This window comes from Armigeres subalbatus, chromosome 1 (assembly GCF_024139115.2).
Source record: "Armigeres subalbatus isolate Guangzhou_Male chromosome 1, GZ_Asu_2, whole genome shotgun sequence".
NCBI classification, from domain to species: domain Eukaryota; kingdom Metazoa; phylum Arthropoda; class Insecta; order Diptera; family Culicidae; genus Armigeres; species Armigeres subalbatus.
Window position 1 is genome coordinate 49,809,672 of NC_085139.1, and position 17,813 is coordinate 49,827,484.

Sequence of the window (17,813 nt, forward strand, 5' to 3'; positions counted from 1 at the left end):
TATCATTTCGAGGGCAGAATTTAGTTAAACGGACGGTGAATACTCCACCCGATTGCAAATCAACATACACATATTTCGACCTCAACAATAAGAGAACCTTCTCAGTGCTTCATTCTTGGCTCAAGCATAAGTACGAGCCACTAAATAAGGTCCAATCGTTGAGGTCGGAAAATGTATCAATAAAGCCACAATTAAGCGAGAAAACTAAATGGAACAACTTTGGCCCACTCCGTAAAAAACAGTGGAATAAATGGTTATTGTTTCTTTGTACTTATATTTTAAGGTTTTCCACTAACCTGTTGATATACCGCCGAGCGCTTCATAAAATCTTGTTCCTAACCTACTTACCTAGGCTCCAAAGCACAGCTGAAACTATTTAAAGTTGCAAAGTGGTTTCCCTTCTCCATTGTTTTCTTGGAAGAAGACCGTCTGCTACCGGGTTACCTTCCATTCGAAATCACCGAGTCCCCATGAAATTCCGTCTTCATCGTAGCTGGTGTAAGCGTAACTAGACGTTGGACCGTTTCTCTGTTGCCGCTACAAGGTTGAAATTTCACTTTTCCACGGCCACCAAATCACATACACGCATCCGAAAAGCTAACCGAAAGCTAAGAAAATCACTTTTTTTCACGCGAACCGTTTCCGAATCGCCGGAAACGCGTAGCACCGTAAAAATGACCCGCACTAAGATCCCGGGCCACAACCAGCCGAAATAAGCAAGAAGCGCTGGAGAAAATTCGTGTGGACGAAAATTTTTGACGTCCACCTTCGCGAATGGTTACTACGATCCCCGATTTTATTATTATTGCCAAGCATACAAAAACTGATGGATTCCTACAAAAAAATATGAGTTTCTTGCTCCATGATTGGCCCAAACGAACTGAAAAACAAGTCATGAATATTTTAGCCAATCCCAAAGCAGAAGATAGACACAAAATGGATTCCTTCCACAAGACCCTTCGGTAGAGTACACATAGATTTTTGCTACTTTTATCATTTTCTTTTCGATCGTTGATAGCTTTTCAAAATAGGTGGAAGTTGAGTGGATGAAAAATGGAACGACATGTTAACAGGTAGGCTAGATGTACCAGTTGTGGTTATAGCACCAGTTGTCGCACTAGTGCTTTATATGTCAAATGGCCAATCAAATCACCGCAAACCAAGTTCATATCGATAAAGCATATTCATATGATACGACAAAACCTTTGATTTTCCCCAAAACAAGCAAAGCAAAATTGATTTTGCTTTATTTTTGAAGTCCTTTGCACCAGTTGTCGCACTAGTGGTCCCTATTTGGCCAGTCCCATAAGAAAACAATGGGATTTGCCAAATAAGGAACCAAAATTAAGAATAGTGCCACAACTGGTGCATGCGTTCCTATTATGGATTAATCAATTTTGATAATTATAACAAATTTTATTGTGGTTTTCACAGCTGTTCTAAGGAGCAGGAAGTAAAACCTTTCGCTTGATATATAAAGTCCACCCACATGCCTTTTACTTATTTTAAAAAAAATAGTTGTTCTTATGTATGGCGACAATTGGTACACCCACCCCTAGTTATAGTATTGTAAGAGGCAAGGAGTACGGGTCCTAAACTTTCCTCCATATAATCCTGCTAGTAATCGCCTGGCGGAGAGACTAGTTCGGACTGTTAAAGATGTATAAAAAAAGTTTCTAATTGACCCTGAATATTTGAACGTAGAACTGGATCTTATAAGTCTATTCTTAATAGATTTTAGAAACAATATGACAATGGATGGTTATTTTATTTTCCTTCCGAGAAAGTTTTAAGTTATACTCTAAAATTGTTAATTGATGTGATTGATCCAAAGAAACATAAAAATAACAGTAATCACAGTGATGATATCATAAATACTAGATCTGACGGTAACCTCAATAAAGAAGTTACTGAAGATCCTTTTGATAGTCTGATGGCGGGTGATACCTTATGGTACAAAAACAGTAACCCGCATCATCAGGCTAAATGGATTAAAGCGCATTTTCTAAGACGACTGTGTAAAAATATATTGCAGATTACGATTGGAAGCGGAATAACAACAACAGCACATCGCAACCAAGTAAATATAGTTAAAGCTGCGGACGTACGGAGACGTCGAACAATGGTGGTGTGTGTCGATCAGAATGTCGATAATTACGATCCATCACCACCACGAGGGACGATTGAGGACGAGGAGCAGAGCCATGAGCCATTCCACCTCGGAGTGCGAATTTCGGAGCTCGGAGTCGTCGATGAAGCCGAATCGAAAGAGAAAATGCGACATGAATTTGGCGCTCGATGGCTTGCCACGGGGTTCGAAAAGGACGCGACAAAATAATTTTTCAAGTGAATTTAAATATTATTGATTGTGTGAATTTATCAATCGGAATTTGTATATAAAATTAGATTAAAAGTTTTCCTTTCTCCTCAAGACTGATAGACTATCGAAAATCTTTAAAAGGAGGAAGAACTGATATGTACCTTAACATTTCTTAATTATTTCCGTGTACTATACTATAAAATGTTTTATAGCTAGCGGTATGAAACCGATACCGCTTGAATAAAATGAGCCGGCGACTGTCGGCCTCTTTCATCTCCAACCATCGTACGTGTTGCCAGCAAACTCCGAAACCCTTTTACCAGTGTGAACAAGTGTAATTCTTCTCCGGTTTTCATAAGTCTCCCGCGGTACTATTTCCACCTCAGCTGCTGTTCCGGTCATTTCACGCGAACGCGGCACTTCTCCCACCTCGAGTAGACAAAGCTCTCCAAGATACTCCATTTGACCGCGTTGAGACTTGAAGTTCGAGTTTGAATTTTTTGAAATCTGAAGGTTGCGTACTACAGGCATGGTACTCAACTCTATAGGTACTCTTCTTGTACCGTTGATGGAGTTATGTAACCATTCGATACAGAAGGCGATCTTTCCCACAGCGTGAAAAACGTCAATCATATCTCCGACCCGTAAAAAAGGAAACAGATCCTTTTTTTATGGGTCATTGCGAACTACAAAGAAATAACATCATTAGGCGCCTGCTCGAAAGTTTTCGAAATTATCGTAAACAATACTCTCTTCGAAAAAATGCAAAAATTACATCTCTACCGCTCAACATGGGTTCTTTCCAAAGTGATCAGTGACTACAAACCTGGTCGAGTTTACGAGCTCGATGCCCCGACTATTTTTTCTGAGCTGAACATAGATGACTCGGAAAGACCATTGAAACAGCGAAATTTCAAAAAATTTATTGAAATGCTGAAATATTTCCCTAGCTTTTGTTTCGAGAACAAGACTAGTTAAGCTGATGAAGGCAAGAAATGAAACAAAGCAAGCCTATGTGAGCATTATGGGATGTTTGAAATAAGTTTTTTTTTTGCAGCAACCGGAGTTTCAAGTTCGACGGTTTAATCATATGTCGATAAAATAAAATGTCCAGAAGAGAAATTGTTGAGTTTTAGTACAATGGAAATAGTGTTACACAGGCTGTTGAAGTTTTATTGAAAAATTTCCTGGAATAAATATCATAAATATGGAGAAACGGATGAAAATCGAAAAACTTTGCTTTTCAACGCGGTGGGGCAAATGTTCTCGAACGCTCAGACGATCAAATCACGAGCTGTAACGAAGCGACCATTAAAACCATTCGCTTAAGGTTGCCGGTTCAGGCTATAAAAAAGTGTTTCACAACCGAAGAACTGGGGTTCGCTGCTGCGTATTTAAAAAAAAATCCTGAATCGGATCTGGCAAATACCTTTGCGTCTGGAAGCTGTTCTGAAGTAGCAGCTCAATCAGCTGAACTCGGGTTTATATGCCGCAACAATTTCAGCAGTTCTTTATAACAGCGGTTGTTATAAAACATGTACCAGTAGTAGTTAAAAATTGTAACAAAATCTCTTTTAGTTTTAACAAAAATATTACTAAATATGTTATTATTTGAACAAAAATATAACTGGATGTGTTACATCAAAACTGGTGAAAATAGCTTGTACTATAACAAATTATGTTACTGAAAAGATTATGATTATCCATAATGTAGGCAATTAACTTTGTCCAGCTGGTTCAACTTTGGAAGTAGGTTCAAATTATACTGAAGGTGGTACCTTCGTTTTCTTTCCAATTCCTATATACCGAAAATGTAGGCATTTTTTTCCGATTAAAATAAACATAACACATTATGTTATCATGATGTTACGAAGATCATAAATATTTTCTTTCCTCCATTTTTGACAGAGAATTTATAACAAAATTATTGCAAGTTTTGTTATTTGTAACACATATTGATATAACTGTGATAAAATTTTGTTATGACTAACTGGTCGGGTAATCAGAAAAATAATAATTAATAAATTACAACAGGCATTTCCATAGAACCGTCTCAGGCAAGCGTACTAATAGCTATTAATAGAACTAATAAACCACACTGTTGAGCGTTTAATTAAAATTATGAAGTTTGACACCGAATCGCGTGACGAGGAGATGGTTTTAATATAGTTATGATGGAATTTGAATTGTCAGCAATAATGTTTCCACGACGAATGAGAAAAAAATCGTAACTAAATTTCAAGAAAAAAGTTCATATTTCTTTAAATAGATATCATCAAGTTTTTTTTCGATGAAAATGAGAATAATAATGAACTACACGAGTAAAACGATTCAAATATTTTTGCGGTGTCAATTCCATTGCGCTTGTATGCCAATTCAAGTGGTATCAGGCAAACCATTTGGAACAACGATTATCATTCGATGATCTGTATGTGCCGCCCAAAAGCAATAATATCCGAAAAAGAAAGTGCACAACTAACCAATCGAGTCATATCGGAGATACGAACAGAAATTGAAAAATTGGTTCCTACTAAAATTTGGCAAATTATCGGTAACAACCAAAATGTGCTTTACCATATGGTTGAAACCAAAGTAATAAATGATTTTACAAAAACACATTCCCAAAAATGCTACATTTGTCATCGATCTGGAAAGAGGCGGAGGCTTAGTCCCGCCACTACACGCATATATTCGTACGATGAAAATGCTTTTGAAAATCGCCTATCGCTTGACCATGAAGATTTCGACCTGGAAAGTGTGCAAGACAAACGAAGAAGTTAAGGCGCGTGAGTATGCCATTCGCTCGGTTCTAAAAGAGCAGTTAGGTTTGCGGATAAGGGATCCTCGTCCCGGAGGAGGAAACTCAAATACAGGAAATGTAGCGAAACGTTATTTTTTCAAAAAAGAGAAATTGTAGCCAATACTACAGGGTTGGACAAGATTTTTAAGTTTTTTTTTTAAGTTTGATCATCAGAAGATATCAAAATTGATGCATAGTTATGTACGCATCCTAACAGCCTCTATCGCGTACGCACAGACGTCAGCAAAGTACGCGCTACCATAAAGTCACCGTTGCATCCAGCAAGTGGAGACGTCAGCTATTTGGTAACCAACTAAAGGTTAGCCACAGGTACGCTGACGTTGCAGTAAACATCCGGCCATCATGGTTGCAATAGCCGGGACCCAATTGACGAACCAGGAATTCCGCTGAAGCAGCAGTTTCCAGTTAGGTGGCCATAGCCAGGTAACGAGGTAGCTTCAGTCAGGGCAGTTAGTTCAGTGCGGCATACGATAGGGATAACACGTCCAAGTGTAGATAATTAAAATTTGTAAAACATCATGTGTATAACGAATACGAATAAATGTGAATGTGAATCACACTTTAAGTTATTTTTTAAAAACTTTATCACGTTCATGACGATGCTGGGTCATTAGGCCGAAGGTCATTAGGCCTTAAGCCATTAGGCCGAATGGTCGTTAGGCCGAACGGTCATTAGGCCGAATGGTCATTAGGCCGAACGGTCATTAGGCCGAATGGCCATTAAGCCGAATGAGAACTGGGGAGTGAGAATTGAGTAGTGCGAAGTGAGGAAGAAGTAGAACGGAAGAAGAAAAAAAGAGAAAGGAGGAGAAAGAAGAAGGAAGAAGAAAAAAGGGAGAAGGGAAAAAAGAAATGGAAGAAGGAAGGAGGAAGAAAGCAGAAAGAGGAAAGAAGAAGAAAGAAAGTAGAAGGAAGAGGGAAGAAGAAAGACGGAAGAAAGAAGAAGGAAAAAGGAAGGGGGAAGAAGAAAGAAGAAAGAAGGAAGAAAAAAAATAAGGGAAGAGGAAGAAGGAAAAGGGAAGAAAAAAGACGGAAGAAAAAACAAGTAAAAAGGAAGAAGAAAGAAGGAAAAAGGAAGAAAGAAGAATAAAGAGGAAGAATAAAGAAGGAATAAGGAAGTAGGAAGAAGGAAGAAGGAGGAAAGAAGAAGGTAGAAGGAACAAGGAAGAAGAAAGAAGGAAGAAAGATGAAGGAAAAGGGAATAAGGAAGCTAGAAAATGGAAGAAGGAAGAAGAAAAAATGAAGAAGAAAGAATTAAGAAGGAAGAAAGAAGAGGAAAGAAGGAAAAAGGAAGAAGAAAGAAGGCAAAAGGAAGAAAGAAGAAAGGAGAAGGAAAAAGAAAAGATGGAGAAAGGAAGAAGTAAGAAGGAAGAAGAGAGAAGTAAGAGGGAAGAAGAAAGAAGAAGGAAGAAGAAATAAGGAAGACGGGAGAAATAAGGAAGAAGTAAAGAAGAAGAAGGAAGAAGGAAAAAGGAAGAAGGGAAAAGGAAGAAGGAAGGAGGAAGAAGAAAAGAAGGAAGAATGAAGAAGAAAGATGGAAGAAGAGAGAAGGAAGAGGGAAGAAGAAAGAAGGAAGAAAGAAGAAAGAAGGTAAACGGAAGACGGCAGAAAGAGGGAAGAAAGAAGAAGGAAAAAGGAAGAAGGAGTCAGGAAGTAGGGAAAATAAAAAAGGAAGAAGGAAGAAAGAAGAATACAGAAGAAGGAAAAAGGAAGAAGGAAGAAGGATGAGGGATGGAGAAAGAGGAAGAAGAAAGGAGGAAGGAAGAAGAAGGAAGAAAGACATATATAAGAAGGAAGATGCAAGAAAGGAGAAGGAAGAAAGAACTTCCCATTTTTAACTTTTTTCTTCTTTTTGCTAATTCGGCCTAATGGCCATTCGGCCTAATGACCGTTCGGCCTAATGGCCATTCGGCCTAATGACCTTCGGCCAAATGGCCTTCGGCCTAATGGCCTTCCGCCTAATGGCCTGACACCTTCATGACAACCTAACTGCATATCAGATTTATGCAGAAGAAACAAGAGTTCTTTACAATAATTTATAGGTTGGTATGCACTTTTACCAACCGTTCATAAGTTGCCTGTGCAGTGTGCATGGAACTGCCCTAATAAAGCATTCTTTACTTCCAATTGGAATATTTTCTGAGGAAGCAGGGGAATCAATGAACAAAAGTATAAGGAAGTACAGAGTATTTTTAACCACAGATAACAGACATCCAGGCTAGAACAAATTTTACTCAAAAAGCTGTGTAAATCAAAGTACGTTAGAAAACTGACTGTGGCAATACGTCGTTTGGTGGCGCTAGGTGTCTTTCATGACGTTCTGCGTACTAGCTGTCACATTCCACCAAACAAACATTGCGCGCCAAAATGATACCAAGCTTGCCGCCTATTCCAGCACATGCTAACTGTTGATGTTTATTTTTCATGCACTATGGAACCAATAAGGTTAAAAAACAAATTCAGCAAAACGTATTTTCGTACCTTCAAGCAATTTGATTGTATTACCAAGTAGAGTTTCTGCTATAGCCACTTCCCATATTGGTGAATAAATATATGCCGAAGAGAGACAATTATTCACTACCGGAAAAGCTAGTTAGATTTCTATATATAACTCGAATTTAAATACTAAAAGGGACATGAATGATAGAAAAATCATAAATATACTTGAGCACAAATTATGGCCTTTTCATTTTAGTGCTTCGCTGCTGGCTGTGACGATGACTGTGGATAAAGGATAGAATGGTAAAGATTCAAAAGAATTGAAAATACAGGCAGAGCAGGGGTGGTAGCAGGCAGAGGTGGTAGCTGCTGTTCACCAACGAAACATCTCAGGGAACATCCATAAATTACATAACGCTTAGAGGAGTGAGGGGGTTGCCTGAGGTGTGAAAATCGGTACCAAAATTCTACATAACTTATACAAAAAGTGTAACTAGGGAGAGGAGGGATCATAACATGATCGTTCTGGTGTTACGTAATTAATGGATCTTCCCTCATCACAAAACAAACCATGTGCTCCTTGATGGCAGAGAAATCGCGTGCGTTAGTGTGAGAAAGAAACATCATATCAAGCTCTATCTGGAATAAGGGCGAATGTCGCAAGAGAGAATTCTCTTCGCCGACTTCCCCTCTTTTAAATTAAAGTGACAAGCAGATGATTTCGTTGCGGTTTTCCCCTCAGAACGAAAGAAAACAATGAAAACTTGCATTCTGAGGTGATAAACCGCGATGAAATCCTCTGCTTGTCACTTTTATTTAAAAGAGGGGAAGTCGACGAAGAGAATCCTCTCTTGCGACATTCGCCCTTTTACCAGATAGAGCTTGATATATGGAATTGAAACCAGAGTGAGGAGGAGGATCTGTTGTTTATGGTCATGGTGGGTGGTGGCGCCTAAAATTTTGACAGCTTCTTGATGAGAGAAACTATGCGATGCCAGCGCCTCCACGAGATTGCCACTTGTGTTGCATTTCAAAACGTCCGTTAAATTCCTTACACACGATTGAGAACGGACTTGTATGTCTGTTCTCTGTGCTTTAACTAACGAAATTTCCATGAAATCTTCTTATGTCGTATTACCTGATAACGCAAAACATTTATTTTTCTAGTATTTATTTTATATTTGATCATTGTTAATTAATGGATTGGAAACCTTGAAATAAAAATAAATAATTAGTCGAGTCAAGTACGAGACACTGAAGACGGCCTTACTGTTGAGGTCGAAATACGTATCTGTCAAGATACAATTAAGTGGTGGAATTCAATGGGATTGTATAAACTCGTCTTATGACAAGGGAAGACATTCCACTAAAAAGCTCAAAATAATTTTCTTATCAATAATTAGTAATGACAGGGTAAATAAAGTTTTAGTTTATTATAAAAAAAAAATTGAAAATATTTATTATATATTTAATTTTTTATTAATCTGTCAATAGTGTGACCCTAAAACCAGTTTTCTGATTATAACTTTTAAATTAAGGAGTTCTCATAGACGGCACGTTCAAAAAACTTTTAGAGCTCGTCAAGACGCATGTTTTGCTGCTAAAAAAATACTTTCCAAGTTAATTTGTAATTTCTTGAGAAAAAAAACACATATCTCCAATTTTTTCATATAATAGAGGATATGAGTTGCTCTTTCGAATGCTATATGAACATTTTTTTTTTGGTTTGCCCCAATCGGAGATATCATCTTTTGAAAAAGGCGTATTTTTCAAAGAAAAACGTTTGTAACTTCTGATCGACAAAAGATACAAGCCATGTTATTACATCAAAAGTTGCATTTTTTCATGCTCTAAAAATCTTTGGAAGACAACTTTGCTATAAAGACACCCTAATCCAAGTAGGGAAAATTACTCTAAATCAACTTAAGAGTTACAGAAAATATTTTTTCAGCTGAGTTGATTGGAATAAACTACGCTACAACTTTGTAGAACATTCTTTGCTAAATTTCCGGAAAATAAAAAACAAATATTTTTTTTAGTCAGTGGACCACCCTAGTTTCCAATGGTACCGAAATGTGGGCTTTTTGTGGAACGAACTTTTTCTTCTAAAAAAAATAATTTTCGGCGCAAAATGCATCTTTCCGCGTAAATTTGGATCCTGGACCATAGTGCACCTTACGCTGCAAGTTAAAGTTCAGAAAAATATATTAAGCTCGTTTAGTGGAATGTATTAAACCGTCTAAGACGAATTAAGTACTGTCCATTTAATTCCACCAGTTAATTTTCATTATCTTTGCAGATACGTATTTCGACCACAACTGTGTGGTCGTCTTCAGTGTCTTGTACTCTTGTAGTCGAGTCAAGTACAATACACTGAAGACGACCACACAGTTGTTGTCGAAATACGTATCTGCAAAGATAACGAAAATTAACTGGTGGAATTAAATGGACAGTACTTAATTCGCCTTAGACGGTTTAAGTTAAAGTTTTTTTTTTTCATTATTCGACATTATCATTTTTTTTTTGGAGTGCACTTGGCCCGGCCGGTTCATGAGACACTCCGTTACAAAGCTGCACGAAAGCACATAAGTAGTCGTTTTTCTTTAAGTTAAAATAATAAAATAATAAAATTGCTTTTTATATCGGACGCTTAACCAAAAACCTGATTTTAAAAACGTTGACCATATTTTATTTGAAACATGTCTAAAAAATCTTATGTACTATGACAGAATATTTATCCGGAGATTAAGGGGACAATTTTGAATTAGTTCATGGATTAAGGGAACGATATTAAATTAGTTCATGCTTCAAAGGCCGCTATGATGTCCTTCAATCAGCAGGTTACGTCGGAGGTGCTCTGCTGCACCTAGTGGAGTTGCGCAATGTAGGCCAACATTTATTTTTTGTAGCCGAAAACAGGCCAAATAATCATATGTGTTCCATTTGACCATACACTATCCATATTTACCTTTAAAAAATCCAGAATATCACATTTTTTTCCAGGCCAGGTGTATTATCCCTTTAAATGAATACATCTTGTGGCAGTACCACGAATATTTGAATTTAAAGTTGTACAAAAAACAAATTTGAAATTGAACTACCCCTTGTATATAGACCACTCATGTGGAGGGTCATTTTTGTGAAATTCGTTCATGCGCGTACGTGTAGTGGCATAGTTCATAAGTTCATTGATTCACGAGGTTCATTAGCTGCAGACACGAGATAAATGAGTTCATGGTTAAAATCTGGCGCAAAAGGCAAAGCCGTCAACCATACGACCATGTGCGGGACCGGGCAATGACCCGGGTTCAAGTATCGTTGACCCCAGCTCTTTTAAATTATTATTCGGGTTGGGAAACGAGATGGAAGATAGGCTCCAAATGTTCGGAGATGATTAAATTAGCATCATCAACGATGGATCGGTGCTCGGGATAGGGATTTTTTTCGACTTTTTGCGAATAATCAATTTCGTTGATTTCCGCGGAATCTCCGGCGACAGGGAACAGAGACCTTGATCTGAGGATCCTTGAACTTGACTCTTTCACTTCGATCTGGTCTGTGGAAGAGGCGAAAGCGGTCCTAGTTTATTCCCGCGCCATGGTCTGAAGTTCAGGTGTGGACTTAGAAAAAACTAATTCAGATTTTCCCCCATTTCCCTCAAACAGTTAGGCAGGCAAGTTAGAGAGCCTAGTGTGTGCAAGTAACGTAGAGTAGTGCGTGCGTTGATTTTGGAAGCTAAAGGTAATTCTTGTGTTACATAAATGTGCAATGTGAGTAGAAAATAATCGTCATGCAATGGCATGGTCTTAAACAGATTGGTAGCGAATGTTGTGAGGCCCGTCACACCACAACCCCCGTCAGCGACCGCCTTCGACCCCACTCGCCAGCTTCGAGGCATTCCCGGCGGTACACGTGGCCGGCCGGAGAGGGCAGCGTACGCCATTTTTCCCGCGCCCTAGGCAGGGCGAGAACAACAGATTGAGGGTCAACCTGGTGGAATTCGACCAAGCAAGTTATCGTCGGCCCGTTTGTGAACGAGATTCCACGGTAAAAAAAGTTCCCAGAGCCGGATTCGAACCGGCGACCACAGGGTTTAAGACGCGCACGGTACCACTGCGCCACCGAAGAGAGACGCCCGCCCGCAGAAATCATACCGTGTCGTTTGAGACGACCATCCCCAATGTAGGAGGCGTTCCCGTCGTGACGAACAACGGCGACGTACCAATGAGCCAGTCGTAGCGTTTCTCGGAGTCCACCGGAGTAAAAGGGCCGCGGACTGATCGCGGCGACCGCCAATCTTTGGACGCCGAGCTCAAACAAACAAACCGTGAGTACATGCATGTAAACTTTTTCCCAAGCGCTTGGTGATAATTTGCCCTAGCCTGAGTTGAACCGCTAGTGTGGCCGCCGTTTATTTAGCCCTACCGTGTCGATAAAGAAGAGGAATAAATTTGTATTGTAAAATGAAGTAGAATCATTTTTTTTGAATCCTGTGATCGAATACACTGCGGCAAGGAAGTATCTGGACGGTTCCTCTGGAGGGAATTCTGATGAGGTGAAAGTAGAAGATTCTTCACGTTTTCGGGTCGTTTTTTGAAGTTTAGCAGGTTAATTTACCGGGGAGGTTGGCCCTGAAAACAACCACGGATAGCTTTTTATTCGAACTGGATCGTTCGAAGTGTTTTAGGGTCAAGCGTCCGGTGATAATAGCAGCCGCGAAGGCATTATTGACGTCGTCGGCGGTAATCAGTATTCTGAACACTGACGCTTTCCTTTGTCTTTCCTCCCAGTCGTGAATCCCTTGCATTCCCCTGCCAGCCAACTCGTTTCCCTCCCATATTTGGTAAAACTTGAACCCTTCTCATAAGGGTCTCATAGGTCGGGCAACCCATAAACGTGGTAGATGGTCTCCTCCGGGAGTGGGGCTTAAACCATTTTTACTTGTTCCGGAGTATTCGTGAGGCTGCCGGGTTGCAATCTTATTCGATTAAATGATATAGGATCATAGCATAACGCTATTGAAATAAAATTCAACATTTAATTTATGAGAATAATCCAACTGGTAATTGATTTTCGGATTTCATACAACGATCCTTGGATCGATCATTTAATGCGTTTTAGAGATGGGAGTTCATTCCATACATTTTGGAGATCTACAACAAATTTTGAGTTATTAGTTGTGAGTGCTTATAAATAAGTCTTATAAACAAAAATAACGATCGAATCATTTTTGGAACTATTGTATTAATTATAATAAGTCTGAAACATAGACGAATGCCTAAACATGGAATTTTACCTTATGCATAATTTTACTCCATTCTTCTACTTCCACCAGAATATTTCAATTTAATTTTTTTGCTCATGTAAATCGGAGTGTTCATAAAAATTACAATAATATAATAATACTGTCGAATCTAGAATGCTAATAGTGTAAATACTAAACCTTGAAATAAATACTAATTTTGGTATAATGTTTGGAAATTTTTAACGCTCTTAGGTTGGGAAACTATCCCTTACATTACATGCGAAATAAATAGTTAGCTTAACCGTTAAACTGAGTATCGTTTTAAATTCTGTTATCACCTCAACTGGCACTCCAAGCAAAGCTCCTATACCCACTAGACAATGGCAACGACCGTTCGTTTCTCTCCTCATTATCACCAGTCACAAAAGTGTACCCATCGCTCTTCGCTGCCTTGCCATTTCCACCATCTCCACTTCCACCACCTTTCTCCTTCGCCTGTTCCGATTCATGATACTTCCTTTCAAATAACCTAGAGGTCCGATCTTTCATCATCTGCTGTTTCTCATAATCATAGAACTTGTCCACCAGCATCGACGACTGGGGCTCCAGTCGCTCATCTAAGTTCAAGAATTTATCCTTTTTCTTATAATAACCAGCGCTCACAACATCATCCGCTTGCGTCGAAACCGACGACACTCCCTCACCATAACCATAACTCTGATGCACGGCATCACTCTGCGGTCGATTGTGGTGATGGTGATGATGGCTTTCCCAGTCCGGTTTATCGCTCAACGCATCGCCGTACCGGTACGGTGGTGGTCTGCCGTGAAGCCCGTATCCTCCGAGCCCACCGTACGGCGTCGCTGGGTAACCAAGCCCGTAACCGATTCCGGGCGCAAAAAGGCTGCCATATCCGAAAAGGCCCGATACGAACAGAGCGATTTTACCCAAGATGAGAGCTTTCTTGCTCAGCAAAATCAGCCCGCCGAAGATCAACGGGAGTAGCGTTGCCAGGTTGAACTTGAGACCGAGCAGGAACGGCACCACGAAGTTGCGCGTTAGGATGCGAGCTGTTGGAGAAAGGTGAAAGTGGGAAATGCTTTATTCATGGTGGTGAAGTTGAACGCAAGTTACATCGAAGAGCTTTCGATGGCGAAATTGAGCATCTGTGGGGAAATATTTAAAAAAGCATTGCGGTGGTTTTCCTCAAGAGGAAGATGGTAAAAAAAAAGCTCATTTAAGCCATCTAGCATTTTGAAAATATCAATAGTTTTCAGTTTTCAGCATTATAATTATTATTTGAGAAATATTTGGCTTCGCAGTCTTGGAGGGAATCGAAAACTATGTTTTTAATATTTTCCCGACGTTTCGGTCCATTTAGGGCCTTTTTCAAGGGGTCGATTTGTTAAAGCTTCTTCGTCAAATATGTTTCTGTGTAACGTACAATGTCATGTGAATCAAATGAGTATTTTTTAGCGTGTTTTTATAATCCGATCTGGCCAATTTTCAATAGTAAACAATAAGACAAGATTCCCCGTCGAATGTAACCTGAAATTAATAAGGACAATGCAATTCGGACAATGCTAAGTTCCAAAAAGTGTGTCTACAAAATTTGTACACATACACACATACCCAAACATACATACGCACATACAGACATCACCTCAGTTCGTCGAGTCGTTTGGTATATAACCGCAAGTTCGTATAATGCAAAAGTTCGTTTTTGAAGTGATCATATAGTCTTTCGGTACAACTTTGTTGTACGAGAAAGGCAAAAATGAGATGAAAATAATGAAAACTAAACGACATGAAAAACAGTATCTAATGTAAAAATAAACTGTATTTGATGTAACCACAATTATTATGTGAATAAACATTTATTTTTATTTAAATTTCAACGAAATCTGTTTTATTTTTACACGATTGTGTATTTTTCAATTGATTTATATTTAAAGCTACAGCGAGTTCGTTATTTTTTGTGTGTATTTTCATGTCCCAAATATGTGCATCAAAAGAAACGTAAATTTACATATTTTTCCTGGCTGTTTAGATTCATACACACAGTAAACTATGATGCGCACGAGTCGCACGAAACTTTTATACCTCAACATTATCATTTGTGAGCAGTGATGGAAAATGTCAAAACATGTCATGGGATTGCTATTAATAAATTGCTGATAATTTTTTTCAAAATTTTTTACAATTCGGATTTTTTGATTAACATGTAATGCTTAAAGGGTCGTAGAACTTTGTCAAACAGATCATCGTTCGAAATACAAAGTGTAAGCCATGAGAGCGAGATTTGAAAAATGTCACGGAATGTCATGACATCAGTGTCATTTGACACTAATTCGGATCTCACGCCGCCAATTATTTAGAAAATGACCTACAGTGAACTCTCCCCAACACGATGTTCTGTAACTCGATATTCTCCCTTACTCGGTGAAATTCAAAGTCCCTAGAATCTAACATACTGCGTTCCCTCCATAAGTCGATGTTCTCTAAGTCGAAGGAATTTTCCGATGAATTTTAATCTCGATTACTCGATGTTGTCAGAAATGGTTCACATGTACGATATACACGGTGTCGGGCCATTTGGCCGAATAATTAAAAATAAACTTATATTATAAGTAGTAAAAAGTTAGTAATGAGAAGTTGAAGTGCGAAGTGAGAAGTGGAAAGCGAAATGTGAGAAGTGGAAAGTGAGAAATATGAAGTAATAAATGAAAAATGAAAAGTAAAACATGAGAAGTGGAAAGTGAGGAATGAGGAAAGAGAAATTCGAAGCGAGAAGTGAAAAGTGAGAAGAAAAAAGTAAGAAATGGGAAGTAAGTAGTGAAAAGAAAGTAGTGTAAGTGAAAAGTGAAAAGTAAGTAGGGAGAAGTGAGAGTAGAAAAGTGACTTTTACTTTCTTTCATTTTCTCTTTCTTTTACCTTATAACATAAAAAGTTATACAAACATACAAAATGAACAATAAACACAACAATCAACGAACTAAAATAACTGACGATCTCTCTGTGCCCCGAGAGAAACGTCCAACGTGTTTGCTCATTGCGAGATATGACGAGGTATTTGACGCAATTGTATTTGATTTGCGCATTGCCTTTTGTCTACAGCAATTCGGTTGCTGTATTCATAGCTTGATTTCGTTAAGGATTCCGATCCTATTTGGGCACCCGAATTAATTTGTGGCACCAGCAATATAAAGTATGTGTCTGGGAGCTCCTCAATTTATAATTTTAATTGCCTATCCCCAGGCCCAAACACAGAACATTCAGGAATGGAACATACACAATAATTATTCCACTCAAACATTTGTCACTTATAGGAAAGGGAAAATAAACCGTAACAACCTTGCCCCTCATTTCTTATTATTTCTTTTACTCTTTCTTCTACTTAAAGCTCTGTCAGAGGTTGTAAGCAAATCACTCGCAATGAGCATTTTGCTCGCAAAAAGTGACATCTGTCAAAAAGTTGCATGTCTGACTACACTGAAAGTGATCGCATGCAAACTAATAACAACTCGCAAGCAAACGCTCGCTTGTATTGTGTGACTGCTAAGCGGTAAAAATTTGCAACTCGCAGAAACAAAATTGCGCTTGCTAGTGCAACACTAGCAAATTTTTCGCTCGCATTTAGGTGGCAGTTTCGCACTGCAAAAATAGGAATGGATTAAGGTTTTTTCGCCGAAAACAAGTTTTTCATTTTTGTTTATATTTGCATGAGAGTAAATCTGACATATGCTAAAAGTGAAAAGCTACTACGTGTGACTGCAATTGCAAGTGCTCTCAGAAATAGTTCGCTCGCACGAGTGATTTGCTTGCAACGTCTGAGTAAAGGCTCCGTACTTCCACTTTATTCCTTCTTTCTCCTTCTTTCTTCGTTAGGAAGAAGGGAGAAATCAAAGGTAAGAAGTGAGAAGTGAGAATTGATAACTGAGAAGCGCTAAGTAAGAAGAGAGTGTTGAGCAGTGAGAAGAGAGAAGTGAAAAGTGAGAAGTGAAAACTGATAAATGAGAAAAAAGAAATTCGTAGCGAGGAGTGAGAGGTGATAAACAAGAATTACGAATTGAGAACTGAGGACCGAGGAGTGAGAAGTAAGAAATGGGATGCGAGAATTGTAAATTGTGAAATTTATGCATATTCTTTCCATTTTTCTTCAATCCTCTTTTTGCTCTCATTGTCTTTATTCGCTCTTCTTCCTTAACCTATTTCTTTCTTTTTTCTTCCTTATTCCCTCTCCCTTAAAATTTCTCCCTTCTTCCTTTACTTTTACCCTTTCTCTTATTTCTTCTTCATCATTTTCTCTTCCTTCTTTCTCTTTCTATCTCTCTTATTCCTTTTCATCCTTCCTTGTTTATTATTCCTCCGTCCATTTTCCTTCTCTATCCTTCCTTCTTCAAAACTACATGTTCATATGGAAAACTAGCCCAGTACCAGTTTCGCCGGAAAACCATTTATTATTCATTCAGACTAAGGCCGAAGTGGCCTGTGCGGTATATAAGAGTCTTCTCCATTCGGCTCGGTCCATGGCTACATGTCGCCAACCACGCAGTCTACGGAGGGTCCGTTCGAAAACTCCAAGTGCGCGTTGGTCCTCCACGAGCTTCGTCCTGGTCTCGTGTCCGTAGAGGACTACCGATCTAATGAATGTTTGGTAGATTGTCAGTTTGGTACGGTGGTGAACTCTATTCGATCGGAGCGTCTTGCGCAGTCCAAAGTACGTGCGATTTCCAGCCACTATGCGTCTCCGAATTTCTCTGCTGGTATCATTTTCGGCAGTCATTAGTGAGCCCAAGTACACAAATTCTTTAACCACCTCGATTTCGTCACCACCGATGCAAACTCGCGGTGGGTGGCTCACATTGTCTTCTCTCGAACCTCTTCCTATCAAGTACTTCGTCTTCGACGTGTTGATGACTAGTCCGATCCACTTAGCTTCCCTCTTCAGTCTGATGTAGGCTTCCTCCATCTTCCCAAGTTACGTG

The 17,813-nt window shown here is 39.0% G+C and overlaps 1 protein-coding gene across 1 annotated transcript in view; it reads right to left on the reverse strand.

The window, feature by feature from the left end:
- LOC134206158 (uncharacterized) overlaps positions 1-17,813 on the reverse strand; it is a 62,312-nt gene that overhangs the window by 13,556 nt on the left and 30,943 nt on the right. Inside the window, exon 3 of the mRNA XM_062681849.1 lies at positions 13,170-13,895. Coding sequence (XP_062537833.1) covers positions 13,170-13,895 — 726 coding nt within the window. The remainder of the gene's footprint in view (positions 1-13,169; positions 13,896-17,813) is intronic.